At 51.2% G+C, this 26,042-nt stretch overlaps 1 protein-coding gene across 9 annotated transcripts in view; it reads left to right on the top strand.

The window, feature by feature from the left end:
• Positions 1–26,042, top strand: part of CLEC16A (C-type lectin domain containing 16A) — a 233,291-nt gene that overhangs the window by 74,002 nt on the left and 133,247 nt on the right. For all 9 annotated transcript variants that reach the window (XM_044935686.2, XM_044935684.2, XM_025275226.3 and 6 more), the window contains 4 exons: positions 5,049–5,178; positions 9,585–9,685; positions 22,336–22,458; positions 25,740–25,849. In XM_044935686.2, the coding sequence (XP_044791621.2) occupies positions 5,049–5,178; positions 9,585–9,685; positions 22,336–22,458; positions 25,740–25,849 (464 nt within the window). The remainder of the gene's footprint in view (positions 1–5,048; positions 5,179–9,584; positions 9,686–22,335; positions 22,459–25,739; positions 25,850–26,042) is intronic.

Raw genomic sequence — 26,042 nt, 5'->3', positions numbered from 1 at the left:
GAATCAAATGATTAACAAGTAGTTCAACCAACGGAGACACGGCAGAAATAGTAAAAGCCAGGCCCATGACTGAAGTTTGAACAGAGCTAGACTAGGACTTCCCCGGGGGCTCAAGTGGTAAAGAATCTGCCTGCCAGTGCAGGAGATGTAGGAGACTTGCGCTTGATCCCTGGGCTGGGAAGATCCCCTGGAGGAAGAAATGGCAACCCACTCCAGTATTTTTGCCTAGGAAATCCCATGGACCGAGGAGCCCGGCGGACTGCAGTCCACGGGGTCACAAAGAGTCAGACACAACTGAGCATGCATGCACAGTGCACAGAGGACTAGGGTAGAGCTTCAGTCCCTTTAACCTCTAAAACAGAAACCTGGTGGGGTAAGTGGGGGCTCCTGGTATAATAACTGAGGTTCAGATGGAGCTCCCTGGGAATTCATCATCAGCACGTGGAATCAGAGAAAACCTGTCCACGTGAGCCCACTGGTCTGCTTGCCCTGGTGGCGGCAGCATGGTGCACGTGCCCTGGGAGGGGAGTGAGGCCACACCAAGGCAGGCATGATGTCAGCAGGGAGATGGGGCAATGGAGGCCCAGAAGGCTGTGCAGAACCATGCCGGACATCCTGATGCGGCATAAAGAGGGGTGCCCTTTGAGCTTCCATCACCAAGGCCAGATCCTCGTCAGCATCCACTTTTGAAGATGGCTGTAGGATCCATTTTGGAACAGTGAGACTCTGGCGAGACCCTCTCCTCTAAAACCTGTTAGCCACTCCTCTCAGGCCCACCTAGCACTTTGCATACAGTTTCCAGGAGCTGGCAGACCTGGGTAAGGATCACCGGTTTCAAGAGTTTAAAGGACAAGGAAAGACCTGCTTGGCATTGGAAGAACTGTTGTATATTTTAACTAGAAAACTACGTGAAGCAGCTCATCCTACACTTATGCCTGTTGGAGGAGCTGTTTGTCGGGGGGGGCGGCGTGGGTGGTATGGGGGTGCAGCTGTAAGAACCGGGGTGACACAGCCAAGGTTTGGAAGCCTTGTCGTGTGTGGAGAGGCCCTTATGGGCCTGATTCTGCACCAGGAGTGACCTGGGAAGTAGGAGGGGGGCAGACTTGGCTTCTAGTGCAGATTTTCCAGCTGTGTGAAGAGTTACTATCAAACTTCCCTGGTTAAGATGCTGCACATCCACTGAAGGGAGCATGAGTTCGATCCCCGGTCAGGGAAGTTCCGCACACTGCATGGTGCAGCGAAAAAAAAAAAAAAAGGAGTCATTCTACTTCTGGGTTTCTGTTTCCTCATATTCAGTCTCTAGGACCAAACTAGTGGTTTTCAGGCCATTTTGTGGGAAGCTGCAGAATTCCCGAAAGGAGCTTCAGGGCCCTCTGTGGAGGGCATGAGTGGACCTGTGGTCAGAGATATTTGGGCACGCACCCAGCCTGTCCCTGAAACAGCTCTGTGCTCATCTCTTAGCCTTGGGAAATTGTTCAGAATCAGTGTGCACTTGCTAACACAGTTTGGTGAGCACTAGGCTGACTTATCTTCAGTCTCACCTCTGCTCCAGAACTCTCAAGAGTGTCCAGGGAGATTAAAAAACCACAAAGGAACAACTACATCACAGCAGATGGAGGCACTAGGGCTTGGCCCTGTAACCCTGGGGAGTCCTCGGAGCTGAGTTCCTGCTGTGTCAGCCCAGCAGACCAGGAGGAAGGATGGGAAGCAGGTCAAAGGGTCACAGGGCAGACGCCAGAGGCTGGCACCATTGTCTCACTTGGTAGTCTTCAGATGACATGTCTCAACAGTAAACACATATGTAATTCAACATGCATCTCCCATATATATATATATATATATATACGTTTATTATGGACTATACATATTTGTATTAATGTGCAAATGTTATGTACATCATAACATGAAAAAAAATAGATTTTTTAAAAGATAATAGTTAAAAATAAGGAGGTTTTGCCTAGCAAATCATCTTGCATACCCACTGGGATATCTGCACCCCACTTGGGAGGAGATGAGAGTTGTTGGGAGGCCCTGAAGGAGGCTAGTGCAGGGAGTATGGGAGGAAGGAAGCAAATGGTGCTTCTCAGATGGCAGTGCCTCCTGCCCTCTGCCGTGGCTGTGGGCTGCATGCACTGTGGTTTACTCAGTAGCTCTTGGTGAATTGACTCAGTGGTTTTGTCTTAAATTTAGCTTCATCCTAAGCAGTAGCATCCACAAAACAGACTTTCTGTGCAGTTAGGATTTTCTTCTAATACGTGTTAAACACAGACTGTGCAAACACATGGCACTTAAAACTGGTGTGTCAGCCCCCACGCCAGTGATGGGGCTGACCCCGTGGGGGACTCTGATCTGTGTTGTCTGACTTCAGACCACGCTGGGACGGAGGGGCCTAGTGAGAGCAAGCCCCCTCCCCCAGGTCCAGGCCCATGGTTGGCGTGGGGGATGCAGCCCTCCCAGCCAGAGGACAGTCGCAAGCCCAGTCACCTTAACAGTCCCAGAAGGGAGGCCAGGATGCAGCCCACCCCCATCAGGACGCTGCACACACATGGATCGCAGGTTGGAGGTGCTCTACACATCACAGCTGCTGAGCGTCATTGCCAGCCCTGCCTGGCCCTAGGCAGACCCGTCAGACATGATCCACTCCAGGGATTTGTATTGAGCATTTGCCTTATGCCAGGCCGTGGACTAGACACTGCAGTTCTGGTGGAGGACAAGATGGATACGGCAGCTCCTCTCATGGAGCCCACATCCTAGGGTGGGGAAGGCGGACAGGAAACAAGCAAACCAGTAGAGAATGTAAAATCCAGGTGCAGGTTTCTCCCGAAATCTGAAAGTAGAGACCTTTAGTGAGAGAAGTGTAAAGCCAGGATGCAGTTCCCTTAGCACACACCTTGCTAACAGATGCCCAGAGTAGATGGACACAAGGCACCAGCACGGCTCACAGCTACGGCAGCTCGACGCTGAGGTGCTAACTACCTCTGCTTCCCAGGAAGGCGTTTGGCGGGGCCGCTTCCACGCTCGGGGCGCACGCTGCCTCTGGAATGACTGCTGCAGCACCAGCGCTAAGTGCTCTTTCTGTTTTTCCCCTATTTTTGTAAAAGGGAAAGTCCTTTTCAGGTTTCTTTTGGTTAGAAAAAACAGGTACTAATACAGGTCTTTCCATAAAAGCCAAGTGGCCTAAAAGCAAAACTTTAAAAAGTGAGGAAACCTGTAGTTATAAATACCATAAAGTAAAATCAAGAAGAGTGGGGAGGGGACATCTCTATGGAAGAATTCCAAGTAATTTATGTAGCTGCCCTCCCTTAAGGACACAGAACATAGCTCTGTAATCCTCAAGTGTGAGCTGTGCTTAATGACTTGCTTCCGAAGGGTGTGGGATGCAAGGAGGAGAAAAAGTCCCTCTCCAGTGGAGGACCCTGACCAGCTTTCCCTTGTCCGAGTGATGCAGATGAACATCCCACGTCATAAGTCATGTTGCTAGGCTGTGCCCTTGATAGGATATGATGAGACAGCACTTCCTTTCTGTGGTCTTCCTCCCAGAAACCCATAAGCCCAGTCTAATAATAGGAAGAATGTTGCTGAAACCCAGGTTGAGGGGCGTCCTAAAAATTCCCGACCAGACTCCTCAATCCATAAGGTCATCCGGAGGAAGGGAGGTCTGAGGCACTGTTTCAGCCAAGAGGAGCCTAAGATGTGACAGCTGGATATAACATGGTTATCCAGGCTGGGGTCCTGGAACTGAAAAAGGATATTGGGGAGAAACGAGGGAAATCTGAATGAAGTATGGAGTTGAATTCATAGTAACTTGGAGAGGTAGAGGGAAAACCGATGGGGAGGGTGTCTGAGAAGACATCCCTGAGATGGCGACATTCGAGTTGAGCCTCGAGTGACGTGATTGAGTGGTACCTGGGGAGGGAAGACTGGGGTGAGAATGTTCCAGGCAGAGTAAGCAGCCGTGTAAAGACCCCAGGGCAGAAGCAAAGCCGTGCGGGTCCAAGGCGAGTGACAGGAAGCGCAGGACAGCTGGTGGGGCAGAGAGGGCCCGGGGGTGCAGTCAGCGGTGGTCAAGGGCCGGGCCGTGCGTGGCCTTGATACCGTGGACGGCATTTGGATTTTGTTATGAGCGTGATGGGAAGGCTGAAAGGGACCTGGGCTAATTTCTGCTTAAAATCACTTGGTTCTGTGTGGACAACAGATTGGGGTTGGGGATGGGGTCGGTGGGTGCAAGATAAGCAATGGGAGGCTCTTACTTGGGTCAGGGGAGATGATGGCAGAGCCCGGGTGCTCGCCTGTCCTTCCTGAGAAGATACACAGGTTCACCTTTCGTCATCCTTTCCCCTCACCGTATTTCCTGAAGATGGGGGGCAGCCCTTGAGCTCTGGGTTCTAAGAACTAAGTGTTTGATGGTCCACACCGGCTTGTCAAGGAACTCTATTATAACAGGGACAGCTCACGACACAGCCACCATCCACCTCGAACTCAGGACACTTTCCTTCCTTGGTTCAAACCTTTTTCTGAAAATGAAAATGTACATGGTGCTCAAGTCGGGTGCTATGAAAGTTGCCCCTATTTAACTGGGAAAAATAAAGCGAGGTGCCTCTGGAAGCTGTAAGTGGGAAAATAAAACAAAGGCTTTGGGCATGGCAGAGCCCATGCTACAGTGTAAACAGGTTTGGAATATCTTTAGTGGATTTGGTTATGTTTTATTAACCGCATGTCATTTCTTCCACGCTCCTCAATTCCTCTGGGAAGGAAGTGTGGTATCAATAAAGGAGAATAGATAACTGTTGAAGTAAATCATGGCAATCTGGGCTTTCCTGTCAAGATGAGACGCCGTTTCTTGACATTGCCAAGCTGAAAGGAGAGGGGGGTGCGGGCCCCGTCTTACTGCTCCCCGGCGTGGGTGTTGCGGGGGCTGCTGTCGCCACCGTCGAGTGTTTGCTGGGTGTTTGCAGAGCGGTCTGCTGGTCTCCATCTGGAGCACAAGCATGTCTGTGAAACTCGATCCGGGGCCGCGCGGGCTCATCCCGGTGTCTGTCTGCTTCCAGAGATAGAGATGGTGATCATGGAGCGCAGCAAGCTCCCGGAGCTGGCCGCCAGCGCCTCCGTGCAGGAGCAGAACACCACAGACGAGGAGAAGAGCGCCGCCACTGGCCTGGACAGTGTCCAGTGGAGCAGGTAGCTACCAGGCCGGGCGGAGGGCTGCCCCCGAGCCAGCCTTCAGCTGCTGCTTGGTGTCTGGGATGAGGTGGTGGGGGGAAGTGCCCTGGCCGGGTGCCCACGGAGGGTAAGCCGGGCCTCGTCCCGCCACCCTGGTAGCCTCTTCTGCTTCCCAGCCAAGCCATCCTGCTGCTCCCCGCCCTGGCCTCCAGAGGTGCCGCTCCTCTTGAGAGACCACAGGGACGGAGCTGGCCCTCAAGGCCGTGGTACTCACCCTTTGGGATGAATGACTGAGGCACGACACCACCATTCTAGGCACTTCAGTGCTGGTCCTAACAGGGTGTGGCCTTGTTCGTCGGGCCACTCCTGGCTGTGCCCTGCTGCCCCCAGGAAGGATGCCCTTGGGGGCTTCCCCCAGGAGGGATGCCCTTGGGGGCTGCCCCTAGGAAGGATCCCCTTGGGGGCAGCATTTGGATTTTATGATCTCATTCACTCACTGCTCACCACTATCTGTAGGGCCTGCCCTGGTGACTCAACGGAACTGTCTAATGCTGCTGTCCACCTTCGACTTCTTGCCTGATGGCTCATTTCTATGGCTGCCCAAACTATTACACTATGCAACCTTCCAGACGCCAGCTTTCCTGCAGCCTGGCTGGAGCACCACCCCTTCCAGAAGGAATCGGGTGGATGGCTGCTGCCAAAGTTGCAGCGAACTGTTAGAGGGCTTCTCCATCTCAGTGTTATTTCCTTATCAAATGCCTGCAGTAATCTCCAAATCATGTGTCAGTGGTAGTGAATGCACAGCAATGTGGTTTCTCTGTCAGCCTGCAAGGCATTCACTTCCTAAACTCTCATGGTGGATGAAATACAAACACACATACTCATCCTATTTATTAATCCAACTTAAAGTGAAGTCTTGAAGCACACCAGTCTTTTCCTGCAGGTCTTGTTTATCTCTTTGTTTGACATGTGTTTCAGTTATCCAGCAGAAAAGATTAATTTTTTTATCAGATGCACAGGGGAGCCATTTTTAGTTTTGATTAAATAAAAATCTTTGCAGCACAGTGTGGGTTATCAGTTGTACTGCCAAAGAAAGAAAGTGAAAGAGAAGTCGCTCAGTCATGTCCGACTCCTTGCGACCCCATGGGCTGTAGCCTACCAGGCTCCTCTGTCCATGGGATTTTCCAGGCAATAATCCTGGAGTGGATTGCCATTTCCTTCTCCAGGGGATCTTCCCAACCCAGGGATCGAACCCAGGTCTCCCGCATTGTAGACAGACGCTTTACCATCTGAGCCACCAGGGAAGTCTGGTGTACTGCCAAGGACCTTTCTAATTTTGTTTTGTGGCCAAAAAAAAAAAAAGTAACACTGGGAGCTCTGAAAATTAAGGGAATCATTCTAAACACAGAAAGGGAGGGGAAGACAACCTTTAGGTGCTTGGCTCAGCTTTAATTAGAATACAAATCATTAAAAAACTGAAAATAGCTTGTCATGAGGGATGTGCACCTGCTTAACACATCATTGCATGCTCAGTTGCTCAGTAGTGTCTGACTCTTTGTGAGCCGGTAGACTGTATCTGACTCTTTGCAAACTGGTGGACTGTAGCCCGCCAAGCTCCTCTGTTCATGGGATTTCCCAGGCAAGAATAATGGAGTGGGTTGCCATTCCCTTCTCCAGGGGATCTCCCCGACTGAGGGATTGAACCTGCATCTCCTGCATTGGCAGGCAGATTCTTTACCACTGAGCCGCCAGGGAAGCCCGTTCAGTTTCTTAGGATCTAATAAATGGAAACAGCATGTATTTTGCATAGTGTGATAATACTGTAGCTTTCCTAAAGGAGAAAAAACACTTGTGTACTGTCAAAAAGTCAACAGACCAAAATGTTATGTTTGAGTATTGGAGTTGAGACTTCTTTTTTTCCCCTGAATCTTAGTGAAGAGAGGGGTTTTCTTCAAGTTGATTGAGATTGTTTTTTAACTTATGGTGACTTTGGCATCTTCTGCCACATTGTTCATAGCGGAAGCTGATCCTGTGTCCTGAGCTGAGCCACATGCAGACCTGCAGCCCTGAGAAACTTTGAGCAAGAGCTGTGCTCAGCTCTGAGACTGGGCGCCAAGGAGAGACTGGCCCCTGTGGAGAGCTGCCATGGCCTTTGCAAAGGTGTTGTGTTGTTGGTTGTTAGACACACCCCTCAGTCCCCCACCCTCTCACCTCCTGGCACTGAGCTGGAAGGAGGGCATGAAGGACGAGGGAGGGGACAGTTCTCCTTGACATGAACTGGACCTTGACATTGGTCCACTTTCCATAGAAACAACATAGAGCAAAGTGGAACTGTCCTCATATTCCCCACACACGGTGGGCTATCTCTGCGTTCATGGTGAAATACAGAACTAAGAAACCGGAAACCACTCAGAACCTTCTGTCTTTAAAAAAAAAAAAAGAAACTTAAAATTTAAAAAGTTAATAGACATTTAGAAAATGTAAAAAACCTTGAAAAGTATAAAGGAGGAAAAAAAGGTCTTCATAATTCAAAAGCAGCTGTTACTAGCATTTTGGTGATTTCTTGCCAGTTTTCAATGCCAGTATAGTGGAAATTCTGCCCTGTTTCCCCCCATTAGCTTATACGATACTATGTCTATTATTTTTGTTTTTGGTTTTCTCTAATATCAAACCCCAAGTATCTTTTTCACTCTATTGTACTCTTAGTAAACACAATTCTAATGGCTTCATAATACTTTGTCTCATAAAAGATGGTTCATTCATGCAGCCCTCCCTCTGCTACTGGGCATTTGGTTATTTGTATTATTCCCAAATGAAAATACAGTCCAAATTCCAAGCAGCTGGTTCGCAAAAAAAAAGTGTTTTTTAATACTTTATCCTGCTCTTAAGTTTGGAAGTGTTATTGCTGGGGACTGAGAGAAAAACAGATCCACACATGGCAGAACTATTCACACATCAGAATGGTGATGGCTGATCTGGGGCGGGGGAGGGTCTGGGGCTCCAGAGAAATAGAACTTGAAAGTAAATGTTCCTTAAAAGTTTCTTCCTTTAATTTCTGTGTATTACATGTTTATTTGAAATGTTACGACAAGTGCATTTCACTGCTTTTCTGAATTTTTCAATATATTTTGAATCAGTGATATCCTTGTGGAGTTCAGAAGTCAAAACAGTATAAAAAGTTATGCAGCGAATAGGTCTCTGTGTTTCTCTGCTGCACCTTCTCGCTCCCCCTAGTCCGCAGTGCTGACCGTGGCTTATGTCCTTCGAGGGGTTAAGTGTGCCCTTTGTCACTCATTGAGCGTCTCTGCTCTCTTGGCTTCAAGCTGGCATCTGGGGGCAGCCGCAGACAGTCACGGGGTCAGAGCCTTCTGCCAACAGACCAAATCTGTGCACATTCTATTATCCTCTTGTTGAAGTCTTTCCAGGCCAGGCCCTTCAGCCAGAAGGGCAGCATTCAGGCTGTATTGTTTATGTATTTGTAGCTGCTCAATAGATCTCACCCACAAAGCATCAGAGGCGATGCCTCCTATCGATCCCTTCTAACCAGGGAAGGTCGGCCCAAGAAACTGCCGGGTCAGGACCTGCCAAAGCAAGATCATGGAGAAGTGCCTGTGGAATCCTCAAAAGAGAAGTGCAGCAGCAGCTCGCGTGTCTGAGCACTTTTCACCTGAGCCTGGGCCTGTGTTAATGCCGCTCTGTTGTCATTTCACTTGAACCCTCACTGTAAACCCTGGAGGGGTTCCTTCCCCATCTCACAGATGGGGGATTGTAATTTACCCAAGGGTTTGCAGCTAAGAAGAGGCAGAGTCAGCATTTGAACCTCAGCAGTCTGGCTCAAGGGTTCACAGTCTAAAATGATCCAGATTTATTGGTACCTTGTCTGCTATTGTGAGTCTATCACGTTGCCCTGTTTGCCTCATTTTCTTGTCACTCTTTGAAGTACTGCTGTGGTGTGCCCGTGCTCTGTCTGCCCACTGGCTTGGGAGTGCCACAAGACCACACTTCTCCCCAGTGTCTGGGACAGCGGGTGGACCATTGTTGAGTAATTGGTTGGTTAGCTGTTCCTTCGTCAGTTTCCCCAGACATGACAGCTTCCTGGGGCAGAGCCTGCCTGTCGATCACCTCTGTGTCCTCCGTGCCTGGGGCTGAACTGGGCACATGGTGACCGTGCTGGTGCGTGCTCAGTTGTGTCCAACTCTTTAGGACCCCAGGGACTGTAGCCGGCAGGGTCCCCTGTTCATGGGATTCTCCAACCCAGGGGTCGAACTTGTGTCTCCTGTGTTGGCAGGTGGGTTCTTTACCACCAAGCCACCTGGGAAGCCCATGCTGCTGGTTGGAGGAGGCAGGGGGCTGGGCGCCGTGAAGGGCAAAGGCAGCTGGCATCCTGTGTGCAGGTGAGGCTCATGTGCGCCCCTCTCTTCCAGACCCTTCCTGGATATGGTGTACCACGCCCTGGACAGCCCGGACGACGACTACCACGCGCTCTTCGTGCTCTGCCTGCTGTACGCAATGTCTCACAACAAAGGTAAGCCACTCAGCTCGTCTGCCTTCAGGGGAAAGGACAGCTGCTTTCCTTGAAGAATTTCCTTTCTGGTTTTGGCAGACTCCCACAGAACCTCCCTACAGCCTTGTTAGAGCTTCTCAGGTGATTTTCTGCACACTGAAGCCACAGGACTCGGTTACTCAGGCAACACGGGGGCGGGTGGCGGGTGGTGGAGAGGGAGATTCAAGCGTTGACCGTCCAGCGCAGCATGACTGTGTTCACACTGTGGTTTGCTCTCGACCCCTCGGTCTACAACTGACTTAAGCTTCTGACCTCTTTCCTAACATCAGAACAAGAATCAGTCAAAGTGCAATCTTGGTTTTGCTATTTATAATAGTCAGTGCACCATTCTGGGTTCAGAGCTAAAATAGACTCTGAGTGGATTGTGTGGAAGTGTAGGTTTCCTTTCTGAAGAAAGGTGTGGTTCTCTGGCTTCCCCTGTTGAGGCTGAGCGGTCAGGATCAGCCTCTCGCGGAGCTGACGGTTTTAATTAGGATCCATTCATTCACTTCCTCTCTGAGAACAGCCGCTGGTTGTGTACCACCTGGCTTGACACGATCGAGTTCTGAACCCACCACATCAGAAGCTCTTTGAAGGAGAAACCAAGAGTATTCCTTCTGGCCCCTGCCAAGCACAGGGCTTGGCATAGCTGAGACCTTGCATCAAGGTCTAATGTTTTAGTAGGTTTTTCAAAAGCTTGTTGGGAGGTAGTTAAAGGTGGGTTTTACTGCGATGGTCTATGTTGGGAGTCATTTAGAAAGCACTTAACAAAACAGAGTATGTATTTATTCTGAAATAATTGATGATGATAAGTTGTATGCGTGCTTACTGCATGGCTTCAGTTGTGTCCGATTCTTTGCAACCCCATGGACTGTACCCTGCCAAACTCCTCTGTCCATGGGATTATCCCAGCAAGAATACTGGAGTGGGTTGCCATTTCCTACTCCAGGGGATCTTCCTGACCCAGGGATCGAACCCGTGTCTCCTATGGCTCCTGTATTAGCAGGCAGATCCTTTACCACTGAGCCACCTGGGAAGCCCTTGATAAGTAAGTTGATTAGTGGCAAAAGAAGATACAGTGAAAAATGCCCCCTTTCCCACATTTGTGCTCCACCTCTTATTCAAAGGCCATTTGTGTTAACGGTTTCTTGTGTCTTTTTAAAGATACTTGTGCAAGCCCAAGTACCAAGTGTATACAATTTTATTTTGATGGGTTCCCTACCCTCAACATGAATGGAGGTTCATTCCTTATTATGGTCTGTTCTGTACCTAGAACTGCCTCATGCTTTTTAATCCTATGTCTGTGCCATCGTTTGTTCTGCCGTCCCTTATTGAATGACACTGAGACCATTGCCAGGCTTTTCCTACTCAAGATGGAACCAGCCGTGGTGGCCCTTCTCCTGTATAAGTCACTGTGCTCATGTGCAACTGCTTACATCTAGTCTGAAGTGTTAGTCGCTCAGTCGTGTCCTACTCTTTGCGACCCCATGGACTTTAGCCCACCAGTCTCCTCTGTCCGTGGAATTCTCCAGACAAGAATACTGGAGTGGGTAGCCATTCCCTTCTGCAGAGGGTCTTCCTGACCCAGGGATCGAACCCAGGTCTCCTGCATTGCAGGCAGACTCTTTACCATCTGAGCCATCAGGGAAGCCCAAAAGAAGCATGGCAGGCTCCCTCTGATGTCTCCCTCCACAGTCCAGTTGATTCCCTTGGCTTCTTCGATCCCTTCCAGCTCTGGCTCAGTCCCTGGCACACGGGAGCCCTCAGTTCCTGGGAATAAACAGAGCTCCAAGCCTGACCCATGGAGTCCGTCCCACCTGTGGATCACCTGCCATCTGTGCCCACTTCCCCCCAGCTTTGCACTCCAACCTCCTGCCCCTCACATGCTGGAGGCTTTGACCTGGGTGATTGAGCACCACCTTGAAATGTCTGTTTATGCCACACTCGTCACCCATAAATATACCCTAACCTCATCACACTTCCTGCCATTTCTGGTTCAGTTGAATTTGCCAGCCAAGGTTGAAACTACCATGACCTTTAGCTCTTTCCCTCCTTTGATCCCAGCATTTAGTCATCAAGCGTTGTCATCTCTCCCTCTTTGGCCTGTCTGATCAGCAGAATGTAATTGAGCATAGTTCAGTGCCTGGGTCTAGGCTTGGTGCCGGTGGGAAGGACCAAGGGCAGGAGAGCAGGCGAGATCCTGAGTCTGTCTCTCCAGTAGCTTTAGCACAGCCTTCCGGAGGAGTTAACACATGGCCACTTCGTAATCCATCCTCCACAGCACTGCTGGGCAGGTCCTTGTAAGACTGTGCTGTCCATGTCCTTCCCCTGTTAAAAACCTTTGGGGCCTTTTTCTCTCCCTTCAACTCCAACCTCCAGTAACCTGCCATTCTGAGTACCTGGATTGCACCCACCATCCTAACTTGATCTGATTCCCCTGACTTCCCACTGCAGACGCTTGGCCCTGGCCCAGGATTCAGACTCTTAAGTAGCAATTAACTCTTTTCACAGAGATAAACTTGTAGTGACTGTCATGGTACTCTTCAATATTCTTTTGGTTATAAGCCCCGCAAACCACCTCACATTAACAAAAAGAATCTTATGGGAAGGTCCCTGGGACAGCTCATAAGATCCAAGAAGCTGCTGAAAAGCCAAGGAAAGGGCAGGAACCAACCAACTCTGGGGACTTAATGTAGATAGTGGTTTGGGTCCAGCAGATCTCGGGCAGGGAGTCTGTCTCCATTCCAGTTTCAGATTGGTGGGCAAGAGATCTGATTGTTGCAGGTTGGTGATGGGTCTAACTCGGGAGCAGTCAGTTGTGCCTGAGGGTGGGGTGGGTGGGGTCAGGGTCACATAGTGCAGAGCTGGCCCCAGGGTGTTTCAGCTCTGTGTCTTGGACTGTTCCCAGAGAAGGGAACTTCTCTGGAAGCTTGGCAGCCACCCCATCAGTGCCAACACACCTACCTGTTCTTGGCTAGGCTTCTACCTTCTTGTATCCGTCTGTGTCTTTTCCTGCTGTTTTATCTGCCCTGACATCACCACCTATTGAAATTATGCTTATCCTGGAAGTTTTCTCTGAGCCCTTCAGGTGATACTCACTGTGGGTTATTGTCCTCTAGTATGGCAGGCATGTTTTACACTTTGCTGGATGTGATTTGCTAAAACTTGGTGAAGAAGTTTTGCAGCTATGTTTCTGAGTGTTACTGGCCTATGGTCTCCCTGTAATTCTCTTGTTTTGTTTGCTTATGTTCACCTTATGGAATGAATGGGGAAATAGTCCCTCCTCCTGAATTTCCTGGACGAGTTTTTGTAGAGCTGGTCTATTTCTTCCTTTACTATTTGATGAAATTCACCAGTGAAGCCATCTGGGCTTGGAGTTTTCTTTGAGAAAAGGTTTTAAAGTACTCAATTTCCTTAGTAGATATAGAGCTATTAGAGCTTATTTATTTCTTCTACACAAGTTTTAGTAGCTTGTATCTTTCCAGGAATTTGTCATTTCATCTAAACTATTGAATTTACTGGCACAGACTTTTTCTTTTACTATGTTCCATTATTATTCTCTTAATGTCTGTTGTATCTGTAGTGATCCCTCCTTTCAATTCATGGTATTAATAGTTTAGGTCTTCATTTTTTTTTTTTTCCTGATCAGTTTGGCTAGAAATTTATCAATTTTATATTAATTTTATTGGTACTCTCAAAGAACTTTCTTTTCGTTTCACTGACTTCTCTATGGTTTTTCTGTTTTATATTTTGTTAATGTTTGTTTTTTATTTTTGACCTTCAGCTGCTTACTTCAAATTTACTGTTTTTGTAGTTTCTTATGATGGAAATGTAGATCATTGATTACAAGATACAAATCATTACAAGATGAGCAACAAAAAAGTTTGCTCACATTATTCCTCTTTAGTCATATCCTCCCCATATCAGTCACTGATTTTTAAACCTTACTTTTTTGATAAAATGCGAGTTTAATGCTGTATATGTCTCTCTAAGCCCTGCTTTAGCTTCCTGCAATAAGTTTTGATATATGCAGTTTAATTTTTATTCAGTTTAAAATATTTTACAATTTCTCTTCCAATTTCTTTTTGTCTAAATTCTACCATCTGCAATTTCTCATCATGTTTCTGTTATTGATTTTTCTTTGGTTTGATTTTTAGGTTATATTTTCTTTTTTTCCCTTTTCATGCTTGGTATTTTTTGATTGGTTGACAGTTGACAGTTGGTATGAATTTTATGTTGTTGGATACTGAATTCTTTCTCCCTTTCAGTATTTTTGGGCTTTGTCCTGGGACATGGTGAGTTACTTGGAATCCATGAGCTCTTTCTTGAGGCTTGCTTTTAAGCCTTGGTAGTGCTAGTCCAGAATAGCCTTTAGTCTCAGGCTCATTTGGCCCCAGTATGGAGGCTGTCCGCTTCCGAGAACTCTACTTGATAAGCCATGATGAGGTGGCTCATCCTTGCAGGCTGGTGGAAATGTGAGTTCTTCTCAGCCCTGGGTGAGCTCCAGGGGTTGTTCCACCCTCCTTCTCCCGGTAGACCTTTGCCTTTCCTCACCTGCATGCCCCGGGGCAGAACTGAGCCGAAGCCTTGGAAGGAAGCCCCTGCAGGTCCCTGCGCCTCTCCCTTCTCTTCTCCTCTCTCCCATCAGTTCTAGTCACTTGCCTCTCTGAACTGCAGACTCTGCCTTCTCACCCCAGAGCGACCACGGGCTTCGTCCGGCTTCTGTGGGTCTGTGCTGAGGCCTGGAAGCTTTCCAGCCGGTGACCTGGCGCAAGCCCGGGCCCACTGCCTTTGTTCCTTCTCTCAGGTTCCCCTCCTGTGCTGCGCTGCCTTGTCCTGTGTGTCATAACCACTGTCTTACATAGTTTGCCAACTCTTCTAGTTGCTTGAGTGAGGTGGGTAAATCCAATCCCTCTTGTCCGGAAGCTGTAACATTTAAAGAAGAAAGTTTTATTGAGGTATAATTGATAAACAGTGAACTGTACATTTTTCAAGTGTGCAGTTTGATGAGCTTTGACACACGTGATCACCCATGAAACCATCACTGCGGTCAAGTCAGCGTACATGCCCATCACTCCAAACGTTCTCTCTGCCCCTTTGTCACCCCTCTCCCTAGGCAGCTCTGAATTGCTCCCTGTCATTATAGCTTAGTCTGCACTTTCTAGAATTTTATATAAATAAGATCATGCAATGTGTACTCTCTTTTTTGGTCTGACTTCTTTCAGTTTGCGTAATTATTTTGAGATTCGTTCATGTAGTTGTGTGCCTCAGTGGTTCCTTTCCTCTTGCTTTTGAGTAATATTCCCCTATGTGAATGTACCAGTTTGTTTACCTGTCCGTCTGTTAAAGGACATTTGGGTCATTTCCAGTTTTTGACCGTTACAAACAAATCTGCCACGAACATTGCAATATATGTCTCTGGACACGTATTTGCATTTTTTTTTCTTGGGTAAATACTGAGGAGTGAAATGACTGAATGATATGACAGGTGTGTGTGTGTTTGTTTTTCAGAGACTGCCATGCTGTCTTCCAAAGCAGCTGTGTGATCTTACCTCCCACCATCAGTGCACGAGTGTGCCATTGGCCTCATACCCTCACCAGTGGTTGGCACGGCCACCTTTTTATTTTTAGTCATTTTAATGGATACCTGTAGTGTTGTCTTTTTGTGATTTTAATTTCCATTTCCCTAACAACTAATGGGGCTTCACAGGTGGCGCTAGTGATAAAGAACCCACTTGCCAGTGTAGGAGACGTAAGAGACGCAGGTTCAATCCCTGGGTTGGGAAGATCCCCTGGAGGAGGGCATGGCAACCCACTCCAGTATTCCTGCTTGCAGAGAGAATCCCATGGACAGAGGAGCCTAGCAGGCTACAGTCCATGTGTACACAGACACAACTGAAGCAACTTAACACACAAACACACAAGCTTAATGATGTCAAACAGCTTTTTAAGGGCTGAGTCTACCATCTTCTTTGGTAAAGTATCTTTTCATATCCTTTGCCCATGTTTTAATGAATTGGCCACATTCTTACTGTTGAGTTTTGAGAGTTCTTTTTATCCTAGATACAAGTCCTTTATCAGGTGTGTGTTGCAAAGATTTCCTCCCAGTCTGTGGCTGGTCTTCTTTTCTTCACAATACCTTTAGAAGAGCAGAACTTAATTTCCATGAAGTTCCCACAGCACTTCTTTGTACTGCTTTTGCTCTGTATGTTTTCTCTCCCATTCTGGAACGACTGGGCCTCTGAAAGCAGAGGCCATGTCTCTCTTGACAGCCTCCTGCACTACACAGTACTGAGTACTCAGCTCAGCGCCTGGCACCCGGCCAGCGCTCTGCCCGCAGTTTCTGACTGACCGCCTCTGAACCGTGCGGCAGCTCCCCCGCGCCGCTCTCTTGCTGGCGACCCGTGCTCAGCGTCTCCACAGGGAAACTGCTGTTGGGGGGTGGGTGGGGGGTGCCCAGCTCCAGGGGGGCCGGGGGCACAAGGACAGACTTTTTATAGGGGGGCTGGCTTTGCTGACGGGCTTCCTTCCAGGAGCGCCAGCGTGTGCTGTGAAATGGAACAGCAGTGGCTTACACACCACCCTCCTTCCTTGATGTGGACGGAGAGATGATCCTGGTGAGGAGCCCACCTACCTCTCTTGGCATCTTCCTAAAAGAGTGGGACTCTATATTCGAGGGAATTTAATTCCTCCTTCCATTTCCTGCTAATGCTTTCCTTTTATTTACTCATTCACCCTTCTGACAAGTATTTCTGAAGCCATTCTTAGATGCCAGGCACTGTGGTTAATATTGAGAACCCAGTGGTGAAGCAAACAGAGATGTTCTTGGAGGCGAGTGTGGCTGCTGTGGAGGGAGCAAGGCAGGGTGGTGGAGTGAAGGCAGCGTGGCGGCTGTGATTTGCGAGTGTGGAGAAAGCCAAGGGTGCAGGGTCGCCTGCTTGGGTGGTCTGGGGAGGCTTCTCTGAGGAACAGACATCAGAGCTGAGGCCTGAGAATGGGAAAGAGCCAGCCCCACAAAGCTCTAGGGCAGGAATGCTCTGGGCAAAGGGAATGGCAGGTGCAAAGGCCCTGGGGTAGAAAAGAGCTTACAGGTTTGAGTAGCAGAAAGCAGTTCAAGGTGAGGCTGGCCAGGTGGGCAGGGACCAGATCATGGAAAATCTTAAAGGCTGGGAGAAGGAATTTAGGATTTATTCCAATTGCAGTGAGAAACACCTAGAGGATTTTTTAAGTAGAAGAGTGACATAGCAGATGGAAATTTTGGGGAGAGTACCCTGGCTGCTGGATGGAGAGTGAGTCAGTGGGGGGTGAGGGGTGAGCTGTGTGGGGGAAAGCTGGGAGGCTGGTTTGGAAGCTGTTGCGGTAGTCCAGGCAGGAATAATGTGGATTGAATTATGGCACGTTGGCTGTGGAGATGGAGACAACTGGAAGGTTTTAACGATATATTTTGGAGTTAGAGCCAGGACAAGCTCATGGTCTGGATGTGGGGGCTGAGTGAGAGGGACATGAGGGCAGCTGTGTGCAGCCATTCACTAAGATAGGGAGCTTTGTTTTGGGTGGGAGGGGGCACCACAGGAGGAATCTGGGTGCTGCCCAGGGCCCCGCCTCCTGCTGCTGTGTGACCAGTGGTAGCAAATCCAGAACCAGCAACGGTGGGCTCTCGAGCAGGTTTGGAGAGGAATCTGGGGTGTTAGTTCAGCACCCAGAGGCCCAGGTACCTGGGGCACGCCCAGGGGAAACTGCCTCGGTGGGGCCAGGGGACTGTACCTGGTTTCTGCTCCAGCCTGGCCTGGAGGCATATGGCTGCCTTTGGCGGGGGGTTTTTGGTGGCAGCTGGTTTCTGCTCCAGCCTGGCCTGGAGGCACATGGCTGCCTGTGGCGGGGGCTGTTTGGTGGCAGCTGGTTTCTGCTCCAGCCTGGCCTGGAGGCACATGGCTGCCTTTGGCGGGGGCTGTTTGGTGGCAGTGGGAGGGCTGGGTGTGTGGGTGGGTGATGTTTTGGTTAGGCAGCAGGTTAGCTGCACTTAACCTTCAGCCTCTCTTTTCCAGATCCATGCCCTCTCAGCAGGGCCCCTAATGAAATGGCCTCTTTCCGATAGATTTTTCATCATAGGACAGTTTTAACATAAAAGCAATGTTAATAAAAACTAAATGTTAGCTTAGGCCTTCCAGTAAATCATAATAGATTAGATGCTGCACCAAAATGAATATCGCACAGTGGAAAGGGTTGACTGGTTGGAGGGAGGCGCTCGTTGTGAGTCAGTAGGGCCAGTAATGAACTCTGGTTCCTGTCTGTAATAGCAGATTCAGTCCTCTGTCCTTTGTCAAGTCTGCAGGGCCCTGGCCCCAGGGGTCGGGGGGAGGGGGAGGGGATTTTTGCAGCTTTGTCTTTTTAAAGGTTCCCCCACTCTGCCCACCACCATTTATCATTGTTTAGAAGAAGGATCTTGGGCTTTCATCTTGCTGAGAGGTTGCTTGGAACAAGGATGAGAGGTATGAGAAAGGTTGAAAGATAATAGGAGGCTTTCGCCCTGCAGAAAACTGGCAAAATATCATTCTGGATCTCGACTCACACATAATCAGAACTGGAAGTACATTGGAAATCAGCCCAACATCTGGTTAGCTTTCGAAATAGTTGGTCTATAGTTTTCCAAAGCTGGCAATGCTTGTGTGACTCTAGCCAAGACAGAGAGAAAAGAGCTTTTTGACCGTGATTTTTACCTGGCATTGTTGTGCAGGTTTGTCTGCCCACTTCTTTTTATGTTACTTCGGCCTGGGTCTGTTCCACCCCTGTCCTGAATGGGGGCTTCCAGTGAGGAGAAAGAATCCAGAAGCCAGAACTCAAGGGAAAACTTAGGAGCTGGTCACTGACATCACTGAACCTCGCCCTTCCCTTCTCTTTGGGATTCTTTGAGTGAGTTAGCTGGGAGTTGGGCCCCGCCTGCCCCTAGCGCTGTGCTTGTTGGGTGGGAGCGATGGCAGGGGAGACTGTTCTGACTCACTGGCGAGCAGGCTCGCTCTGACCCGGCAGGGAGGGAGCGAGGAAGCGCGTGGTCTGCTGGAATCTGGACGTGCGAGCGCGGCTCCCCGGGCCACGTGAAGTGCATCTGGGTTTCTCTGGAATTTGTCTGTCACTCGGCACTTAAGGGCTGAATCAAATAGGACCATATGTTATCTACAGTGTTTATTTCAGTCAGAGGGAAATGACTAGCAAAGGAACTAGAGCCGGTTGGCAACAAAACCTGCTCTCAGTGACTGGAAACCTGTGTGTGTGTGTAAACCTGTGTGTGTGTGTGTGTGTGTGTGTCTGCCTGTCTATCCATTCATCTGTACACATGCTTGTTCCCTTTAACATGCATATCTTTGTCATGTCATCAAGTGGACCTTGTTCACTCACAGCTGTCAGCCACTGTTTTATTAGGACCCAAAAGAATGTCTTAGAGACTGAGGTGGGAGAGAGAGAGAGGTGGGGAGGGAATAAGGCACCTGGCCCAGCAGGAGCTTTGGGGAAAGATCAGAGATGCCCAGAGGGGCTGTTTACAAAGTTTTGTCACGTGTTGTGTGACGTGAGCCTGCTCTCTGCCTCATCTTGACTGATGGTAAAATCTACCACACAGAGAATGACTTGCCACATGGAGTCTGTTTGGGGGAAAGGGCCGGAAGTGGGAAGATCACCTTGAGTGGGGAGACAGAGACCACTCCAGAGTTGGCTGGAGCGCAAACACTTCATGTCACCAGCTAGCTGCCACCCGAGGGGTCCTGGCAGCCAAGCCTTGCCGGTCCCTCCTGCCAGGGTCTGCCACATCACTTCCTCCCACAGCCCCTGGCCCTGCTCTCCCTGAGCTCTGCCGCACTCCCTGCCCTGCCCCTGGGCCTGGCACGACCTGGTCGTCCCTGGGCTGCTCACCCTTCAGAATGAAGTCCAAGCTGCTCGTCCCCTGCGCTGCCCCCAGACAGCGCAGTGTGCCTTCTTTGGGCCTTCTGAAATAGCTCGACATTAACTTGGTTAGGTTGTTTTCCGATCTTTTCTTTCCTCTTACAACACAGCTGATACAGAACTCCATTAAGCCACATTCAAAGTAAAAATTCCCATCAGCACATGGTGATGCCAAGTCACCATTGAGCATGGGTCCTGACAGCAAGCCTGGGGTGCGCAGTTTCTGTGATCATTTCCATTGAACAAGGAGACTGAGGGTCAAGGAGGTTAACCATCAAAACAGAGTTCCTCTGGCAGCCTTCCATTCCGGCCCCGGTGTGGCAGGAGCCCAGGGGGAGAGGGAGCCGGGCAGGGAGGAGCGCTGCCTTGCGGGCGGGCGGTGGCTGTCGTCAGCCCAGAGCAGGCCCCTTGCACGCTGGTGCTGCTGGTGGCTCTCCAGGTGGGGGGTGCTGCCCCTACCCCATCTGGATCCTGTCCACCTGGGGAATTATCCTGGTTCTGACTGTTCCTCTAATGTGCTCTGTGACCCTGGGGACACGACTTATCCCTGGGCCTTAATTTCCTCCCTAAAGGAAGAGGGTGCATTGGAATCTGGTCCTCTGAAGCCTAGACATGTTGCAGTCCCCGGGGTTCCCCGCCTCCCAAAGAGTGGGGCTGAGGAAGGTCAGGATAACCTTGGCAGGTTTCTCTTCCTGTTGAGAGAAGATTTTGCCACAGATTTTCTCATTTTTGACAAATCCTAGGGGAGTCGGGGCAATAATGGGAAAGATAAAAATGGAACACATCCTGGAAATGCAAGAGCTGGTCCGAGTCTGGGTGTCACTGGCCCTGCCGGCTGCCCCCACGTTCCCCGAGGAACCAGCAACCAGTTCCGTCTGCCATCTTTGAAGTGGGATGGCAGATGGTGGGGTCACGGAGCTGGGTGATGCCCCGGACGGGCCAAGGAGCCATTTTTTTTTTTTTCCGCAGAACCACTGACTGTCAGTTTCCAGGGGGCCAGGAAGGAAAGAGTAGAGAGAGATTCACACGGTGTTGACATCTCTGGGGGAAAATTAAAAAACAACAAATGACAGAAAGATTTAGTCGATGTCCCTCCTGCCATTTAATAAACCAGAACGCTTCAGAGTTAAGACATTTAGCGTTAAGATGGGATACAGAACCAACAAATTCAATTTTCATCGCAATCAAATTTTTTTGACGAAGCCACGTCGGTGCGGTCATGAGAGAGGGAGCTGCCCACCTCCAGCCCTCGGGCCTCCCCTACTCGTGTTATCTCCTTGGCATGACATAGCCTCCGGTTCTGATCTGGAAGGAATTCAATAAAGCAAGATATATTGTTATGGTTTATTACGTCAACGTGTGAGCGTGGGAGTCACTTAGAATCCAGACGATCAGCTCTTCACTGCTATCCTCCGCTATTTTGTCAAGGTTCTAAATGAAGCGTCATGTGGGACTCAAGGGGCCGTATTTCAAGAGTTCCCAGAAGTGCCACCTTCCCCCCTTTTGTAGAATAACAGGAAAAGACGTGCTTCAGGCACAAACAGTCCTTCCCAGCTCCCCGAGCATGGAGCAAGTGAAAGGTTTGCTTCTGGGAGCTTTTCTGTGGGTGTAGTTTTCTTGCAGAGCCACGCTAGACAAGAGGCTTTGCATCACCTCTTGTCCCTCGCTCGGCCTGCCGATGTGGCCCCAGCGAGTTGTCCTATCACCCCGGCCCCCAGGTCCTGCTTTAGGAAAAGTGGCGCTGAGTTCAGTTAGATTGAGCGTGTCGTCTGCTTCCCACCTCCTCTTCCCGTCTTGTCTTTCATCTTTGAAACGCAGTTATTAATAGATTTCACTGGAAGAAAAGTGATCCCTCTGTGCCTTAAACACAGATCCACTCTGTCGGTTTTGTCCTATCTGCTGCGCCTTTCTGTGGTCGCCTTTCTGCCGCCTGTGTGCTCGCCCCTCGGGGGCCCAGCTCGCCAGTTTGGTGTTAAGAACTGGAGGTGCGATCGTTGGGCAGGACTGCAGGTTCCTTTGTGTCTGGTCTGTTCCCCCACACCCGCTGTGGGACGTGTCTCACACAGCAGTGGCCTCGGGGGTTCGCAGACCAGCCCCGAAATGACAGTGAAGCCCAAGTTGCTCCTCTCCTACCCACTTCCCAACACCCTCCCTCCCAGTCGTGCCCAGAAGCACGTCGCCGGTCAGGCTAGTGTGCCCTCAGCAGCTATCGCGTACCTGCCCGTCGGCCTTTTTAACAGAGCGGGCCTTCGTGTACAGTGAGCAGCCAGTCCACACTGTTTGGCTGAAACATGAAAGCCTTGTTGCTGTCAGCATTGCAGCCATCCTGGTTTCCCGTTTATAAGTAGTGATGGAAACTGTATGCTTTAGGGGCTTCCCTGGGGGTCCAGTGCTTAGGACTCTGCACTTTCACTGCCAGGGGCCCGGGTTCAATCCCTGGTTGGAAAACTAAGGTCCCACAAGTTGCATGATGGGGCTAAAACAGAAAGAAAGAAAGTGCATGCTTTAATAATACATTTGCTTAAGTTCCAGTTACAGAAAACTCTAAGGTAAGTCATAGCACGGGCAGTACCTGGTCGTGGCAGCAGTCAGGAAGGTGGACGGTGGACAGCCAAGGCTGAGGCAGCTAAGTTCAAAGGGGCCTTCCGGGACAAGGTAAGGTGGCTGCGCTGACAGCCGGCCCCTTCTCTCTGTTCCAGGCATGGATCCTGAGAAACTCCAACGAATCCAGCTTCCAGTGCCCGCTGCGGCCGAGAAAACCACTTACAACCACCTCCTGGCTGAAAGACTCATCAGAATCATGAACAATGCGGCCCAGCCAGGTGCCCGGGTGTGCGGGTGGTTCCCGGGGGTGGGGGAGTTGCAGGGACCAAGCCCCACACCAGCCCCAGGAGCCCCGGCTTCCAGACCTGGCCGTGCCGGGAATCCAGGTGGAGCTCAGCCGCTCCCCTGCCGCACACACACCTGGGGCCACCCGGACCCTCCCGTCCAGCCTTGTCTTCATCCTGGGGTCTCCTCCTCTTCCCGTCCCCCGTGGTGTTTGTGCCAGACTCGCCCTCTCTTCTCCTCCCATACTCACTTCTGCTTTGGTCGGTGGTGCCAGTGTCTGCAGCCCTCCTCTCAGGGTGGCCGAGGCCACATTTAAGCATGAACATTTGAGCAGGAACTAGGCTGAGAGGGTGAGCGAAAGGGAAGGCTGGAAGGTGGGGTTGGGTGCTGTTGATAATACATGCCCGGTGTCAGCCTAGTTCTGAGGCCTTGGCCAGTGCCGACCTGCAGCCACAGCAAGGGCTGGGAAGAGCAGGTGGGATGAGGTAGCGCAGCAGTCCTCACCTGGGGGCAGCGTTGTCCCCAGGGGACAGTGTCCAGAGACGTTCTTGGTTGTCACAGCTTGGAGACAGGTGCTACTAGCATTCTGTAGGCAGAGGCCAGGGTGCTGCAGCCCCAGAACAAAGGATTGTCCCGCCCCAAATGTCGATGGTGCCACAATTGAGAGACCCTGACTGCAAGGCAGGAAAAAAGATCATCAGGGTATGAGTGAGAGCCCAGGAAAGGGCCCGACGGAGATGCTGCCTGGTGGGGAGAGACCCACTGAGCTGAGGTAGCAGGAGCAGTCCAGGCGGTGGGCTCAGGAGGGCAGGGGGCCAGGAATGTAATTGCAGGTGAGGGCCTCAGAAGTCAAGGGGAGTAGTGGTCAGAGCACAGCGTGACTGCTGGGGAGTGACCGCAAGGGCTTGGAGAGCCAGGTCCACAGCCTAAAGGGTGATGTCAGGGTATCGGTAAACCCAACAGCTGTTTATTTAGCAGCTCCTGTATTCAGCCTCTGTGCACAAGTGATGAGGGTGAGGAAGCAGGGGACACGTAGACTCTATCCTCTGTGAAGTCCCGACAGTCTGGGGCTCCATGTGGAGATGGGATCTAAGCCTCAGAGCAGGGTCAAGGCCAGAAGTAACTCTGTGGGGCCCATAGATCTTTTTAAAGTCACAGGAGAGGAGACAGGCATATCTGGGAATGAGGCCAGGGCCACTACCCATCTCTGGAGGTGACATACAGGGGAGCCGGCTCTGGAGCCTGGCCCAGGCCCCATGTGGGGAGAAGAGGTCCCGGAGGAGGGTGTTTTGAATGACAAGAAAGATGTGGTCATTTGGGACCAAGGGACACTCGGTGGGGCCAGTTTCTGCTGAAGGTCCAGGTGGAGGAGGCAGAGCATGGTCCTGAGAATGGTGGCCCAGGGCCGTTTGGCAGGAGCGGCGGGAGCCAGATGTGGCGTGGTGACGGGGAGGCAGAGTGTGGCCTGGGTGCTGGGGAGGACCCTCCAGGGACGGGAGGGTCATCAGCCCTCCTGAGGACAGTATGTAGCGCCGCCTGGATTTCTGAAGAGAAGACACTGGGGTAGCTCAGAGGGACAATCTGGAAGCTTTGCTGGAGAGACAGACCCTTGGGAGGAATAGCCGGCAACTCGCCAGGAGCTCACAAAGGAAGAAGGGTCCTAGTGGAGCATCACGGTCTGCTTCCCCAGAGGCAGCAGGAGGGGTGTTTCTGACCTGGCCCACAGGGTGGCTGGGAGCCAGGCTGTGCTCCAGAGAACACCAGCGCTCAGCGGAGGCCAGGCAGGCGGGTGCTGCTGGGCCAGGGCGGGCAGAGTGGCCCAGCCAAGACCGATCAGCCTCTGCCTGGCTGGGTTTGTATTGTGCTTCAGAAGGCCTAGTTTTTCTTGTATGTTACCTGCTCAGTTTTGGGCAAATGGATTTCTATTCTCATCTATCTTCCCCCTCTCCCCCCCAACCCCTGACACAGGAGGCATAAAGCAGGGCAGGGAGGTGTGCAGCCATGTGTCTGCCTTGAGTGTTTCCCCAGTGGCCCATCCTGGTCCCCATTGTTCCTGGAAAGCCCCCCTTTCCTGGCCCCTCCTATGCGAAGGCCCTTCCCCATTAAAGACCTGGGGGGAGTTTGCTGAGAACGGGATGCCCTTCAGTCAGGCGGTCACGGGTGCTTCCAGGGATGATGCCAGGTGTGGGTTTTGGCATCCAGAACACCTGAGTCCGCCATGGCCCACGTGAGTGAGGCTGGGAACCTGCCCCTTCCTGTCTCCAAACCTCAGCCTGCAGAGCACGCACTGCAGTGGGGCTTTAGAGAGGCTCCTTGAGGAGCCCGGCTCCCGGCTCATAGCAGGACAGCAGGCTGTGTTAGTCAAGACTCGGCTGCAGTTGACAGGAACCCAGCTCAGACTCACTGAGACGATACAAACAAGTCTGCTGGCCTGTGTGACTTCGAGTCTGCTGGGCTCTGGCTGGAGGCACAGTGGACCCGGGGCCCACACAGTGTTGGCAAGCTCATCTGCGGGCTCTGCAACCTTCTGTGTTGGCCAGTTAACTGCCTGCCTCTCCCGCCTCCCCTTTCTCTGTCAGGCTCTAGACTTGCTGTAAGAGAGACGCTGAGTGGTGGAAGGCAGGACTCGGGGCTTAGGTTGTAGAACACAGGAGTGTGAAAATGTGGGCATGGTGGCTGCTGTGGGGCCCATCACTGTCCCTGTCTGCAGCTCAGCACGGGGAGAGGGTCTGGAGCCCAGGGGTTCCAGCGAGTTGTGGAATTGAGCCTCACTGGCTGTGACTGGCTCCCTTGCTGGTCCCCTGTGCAGGCACTGTGACCAGGGGCCTGGATGGCCCCACCCAGCCTGGGGACTGTGCCCCCCACCCCGAGGCAGGGGGAGCAGGACTAGCCCCACCCACATCCCATGACCAAGAGTGGGGCTGGTGACTCTCCAAAGGAAAGAGGGGTTCTGGTCCCTGAAGGAGGGGAAGGACCACTGGACAAGCAAAGCGACCATAGACAGCCACTTTCTAGGTCTTTAGTAATCAGTTACCCATTTTTCCTGCCTCCCTGTCCCCCATAAGAGGGCTTGGGGAGCATTTGGTACAGGCGGTTTTGATGGGAACTTTCAACTGTAGTTGATTGGGAAGGGGATTAGCATGTGGCGGTTCCCTCTGTGTCCCCACGGGATGTAGGGGGCCTGTCGGCTGACCTGCTGATCTCCAAGTCAGGAAGGAAGGAGACTGACTGCACGTAAGGGTGTGGGCATGGCTAACCCGAGTGTGCCCTGCAGATGGCAAGATCCGCTTGGCGACGCTGGAGCTGAGCTGTCTGCTCCTCAAGCAGCAAGTCGTGACCAGCACGGGCTGCGTCATAAAGGACGTGCATTTGGCCTGCCTGGAGGTGAGGCCCATTCCTGCCGCGCCAGGCCCACAGTGCGGGGAGGTCGCAGGGACACCCCTGCACCCGGGTCGTAGCTGGGCCCGGGTGTGCGAGGCACCAGCAGGAGGGAGACGGGCCACAGGCCCTTGCCGACCCCCACCCACTTGTCCCCGTGGCCCTGCCCTTCCACTGGGATGGCCCCGAGCAGCCCACT

This window comes from Bubalus bubalis, chromosome 24 (genome assembly GCF_019923935.1).
Source record: "Bubalus bubalis isolate 160015118507 breed Murrah chromosome 24, NDDB_SH_1, whole genome shotgun sequence".
NCBI classification, from domain to species: domain Eukaryota; kingdom Metazoa; phylum Chordata; class Mammalia; order Artiodactyla; family Bovidae; genus Bubalus; species Bubalus bubalis.
This window is presented reverse-complemented; position numbering and strand designations above follow the sequence as displayed.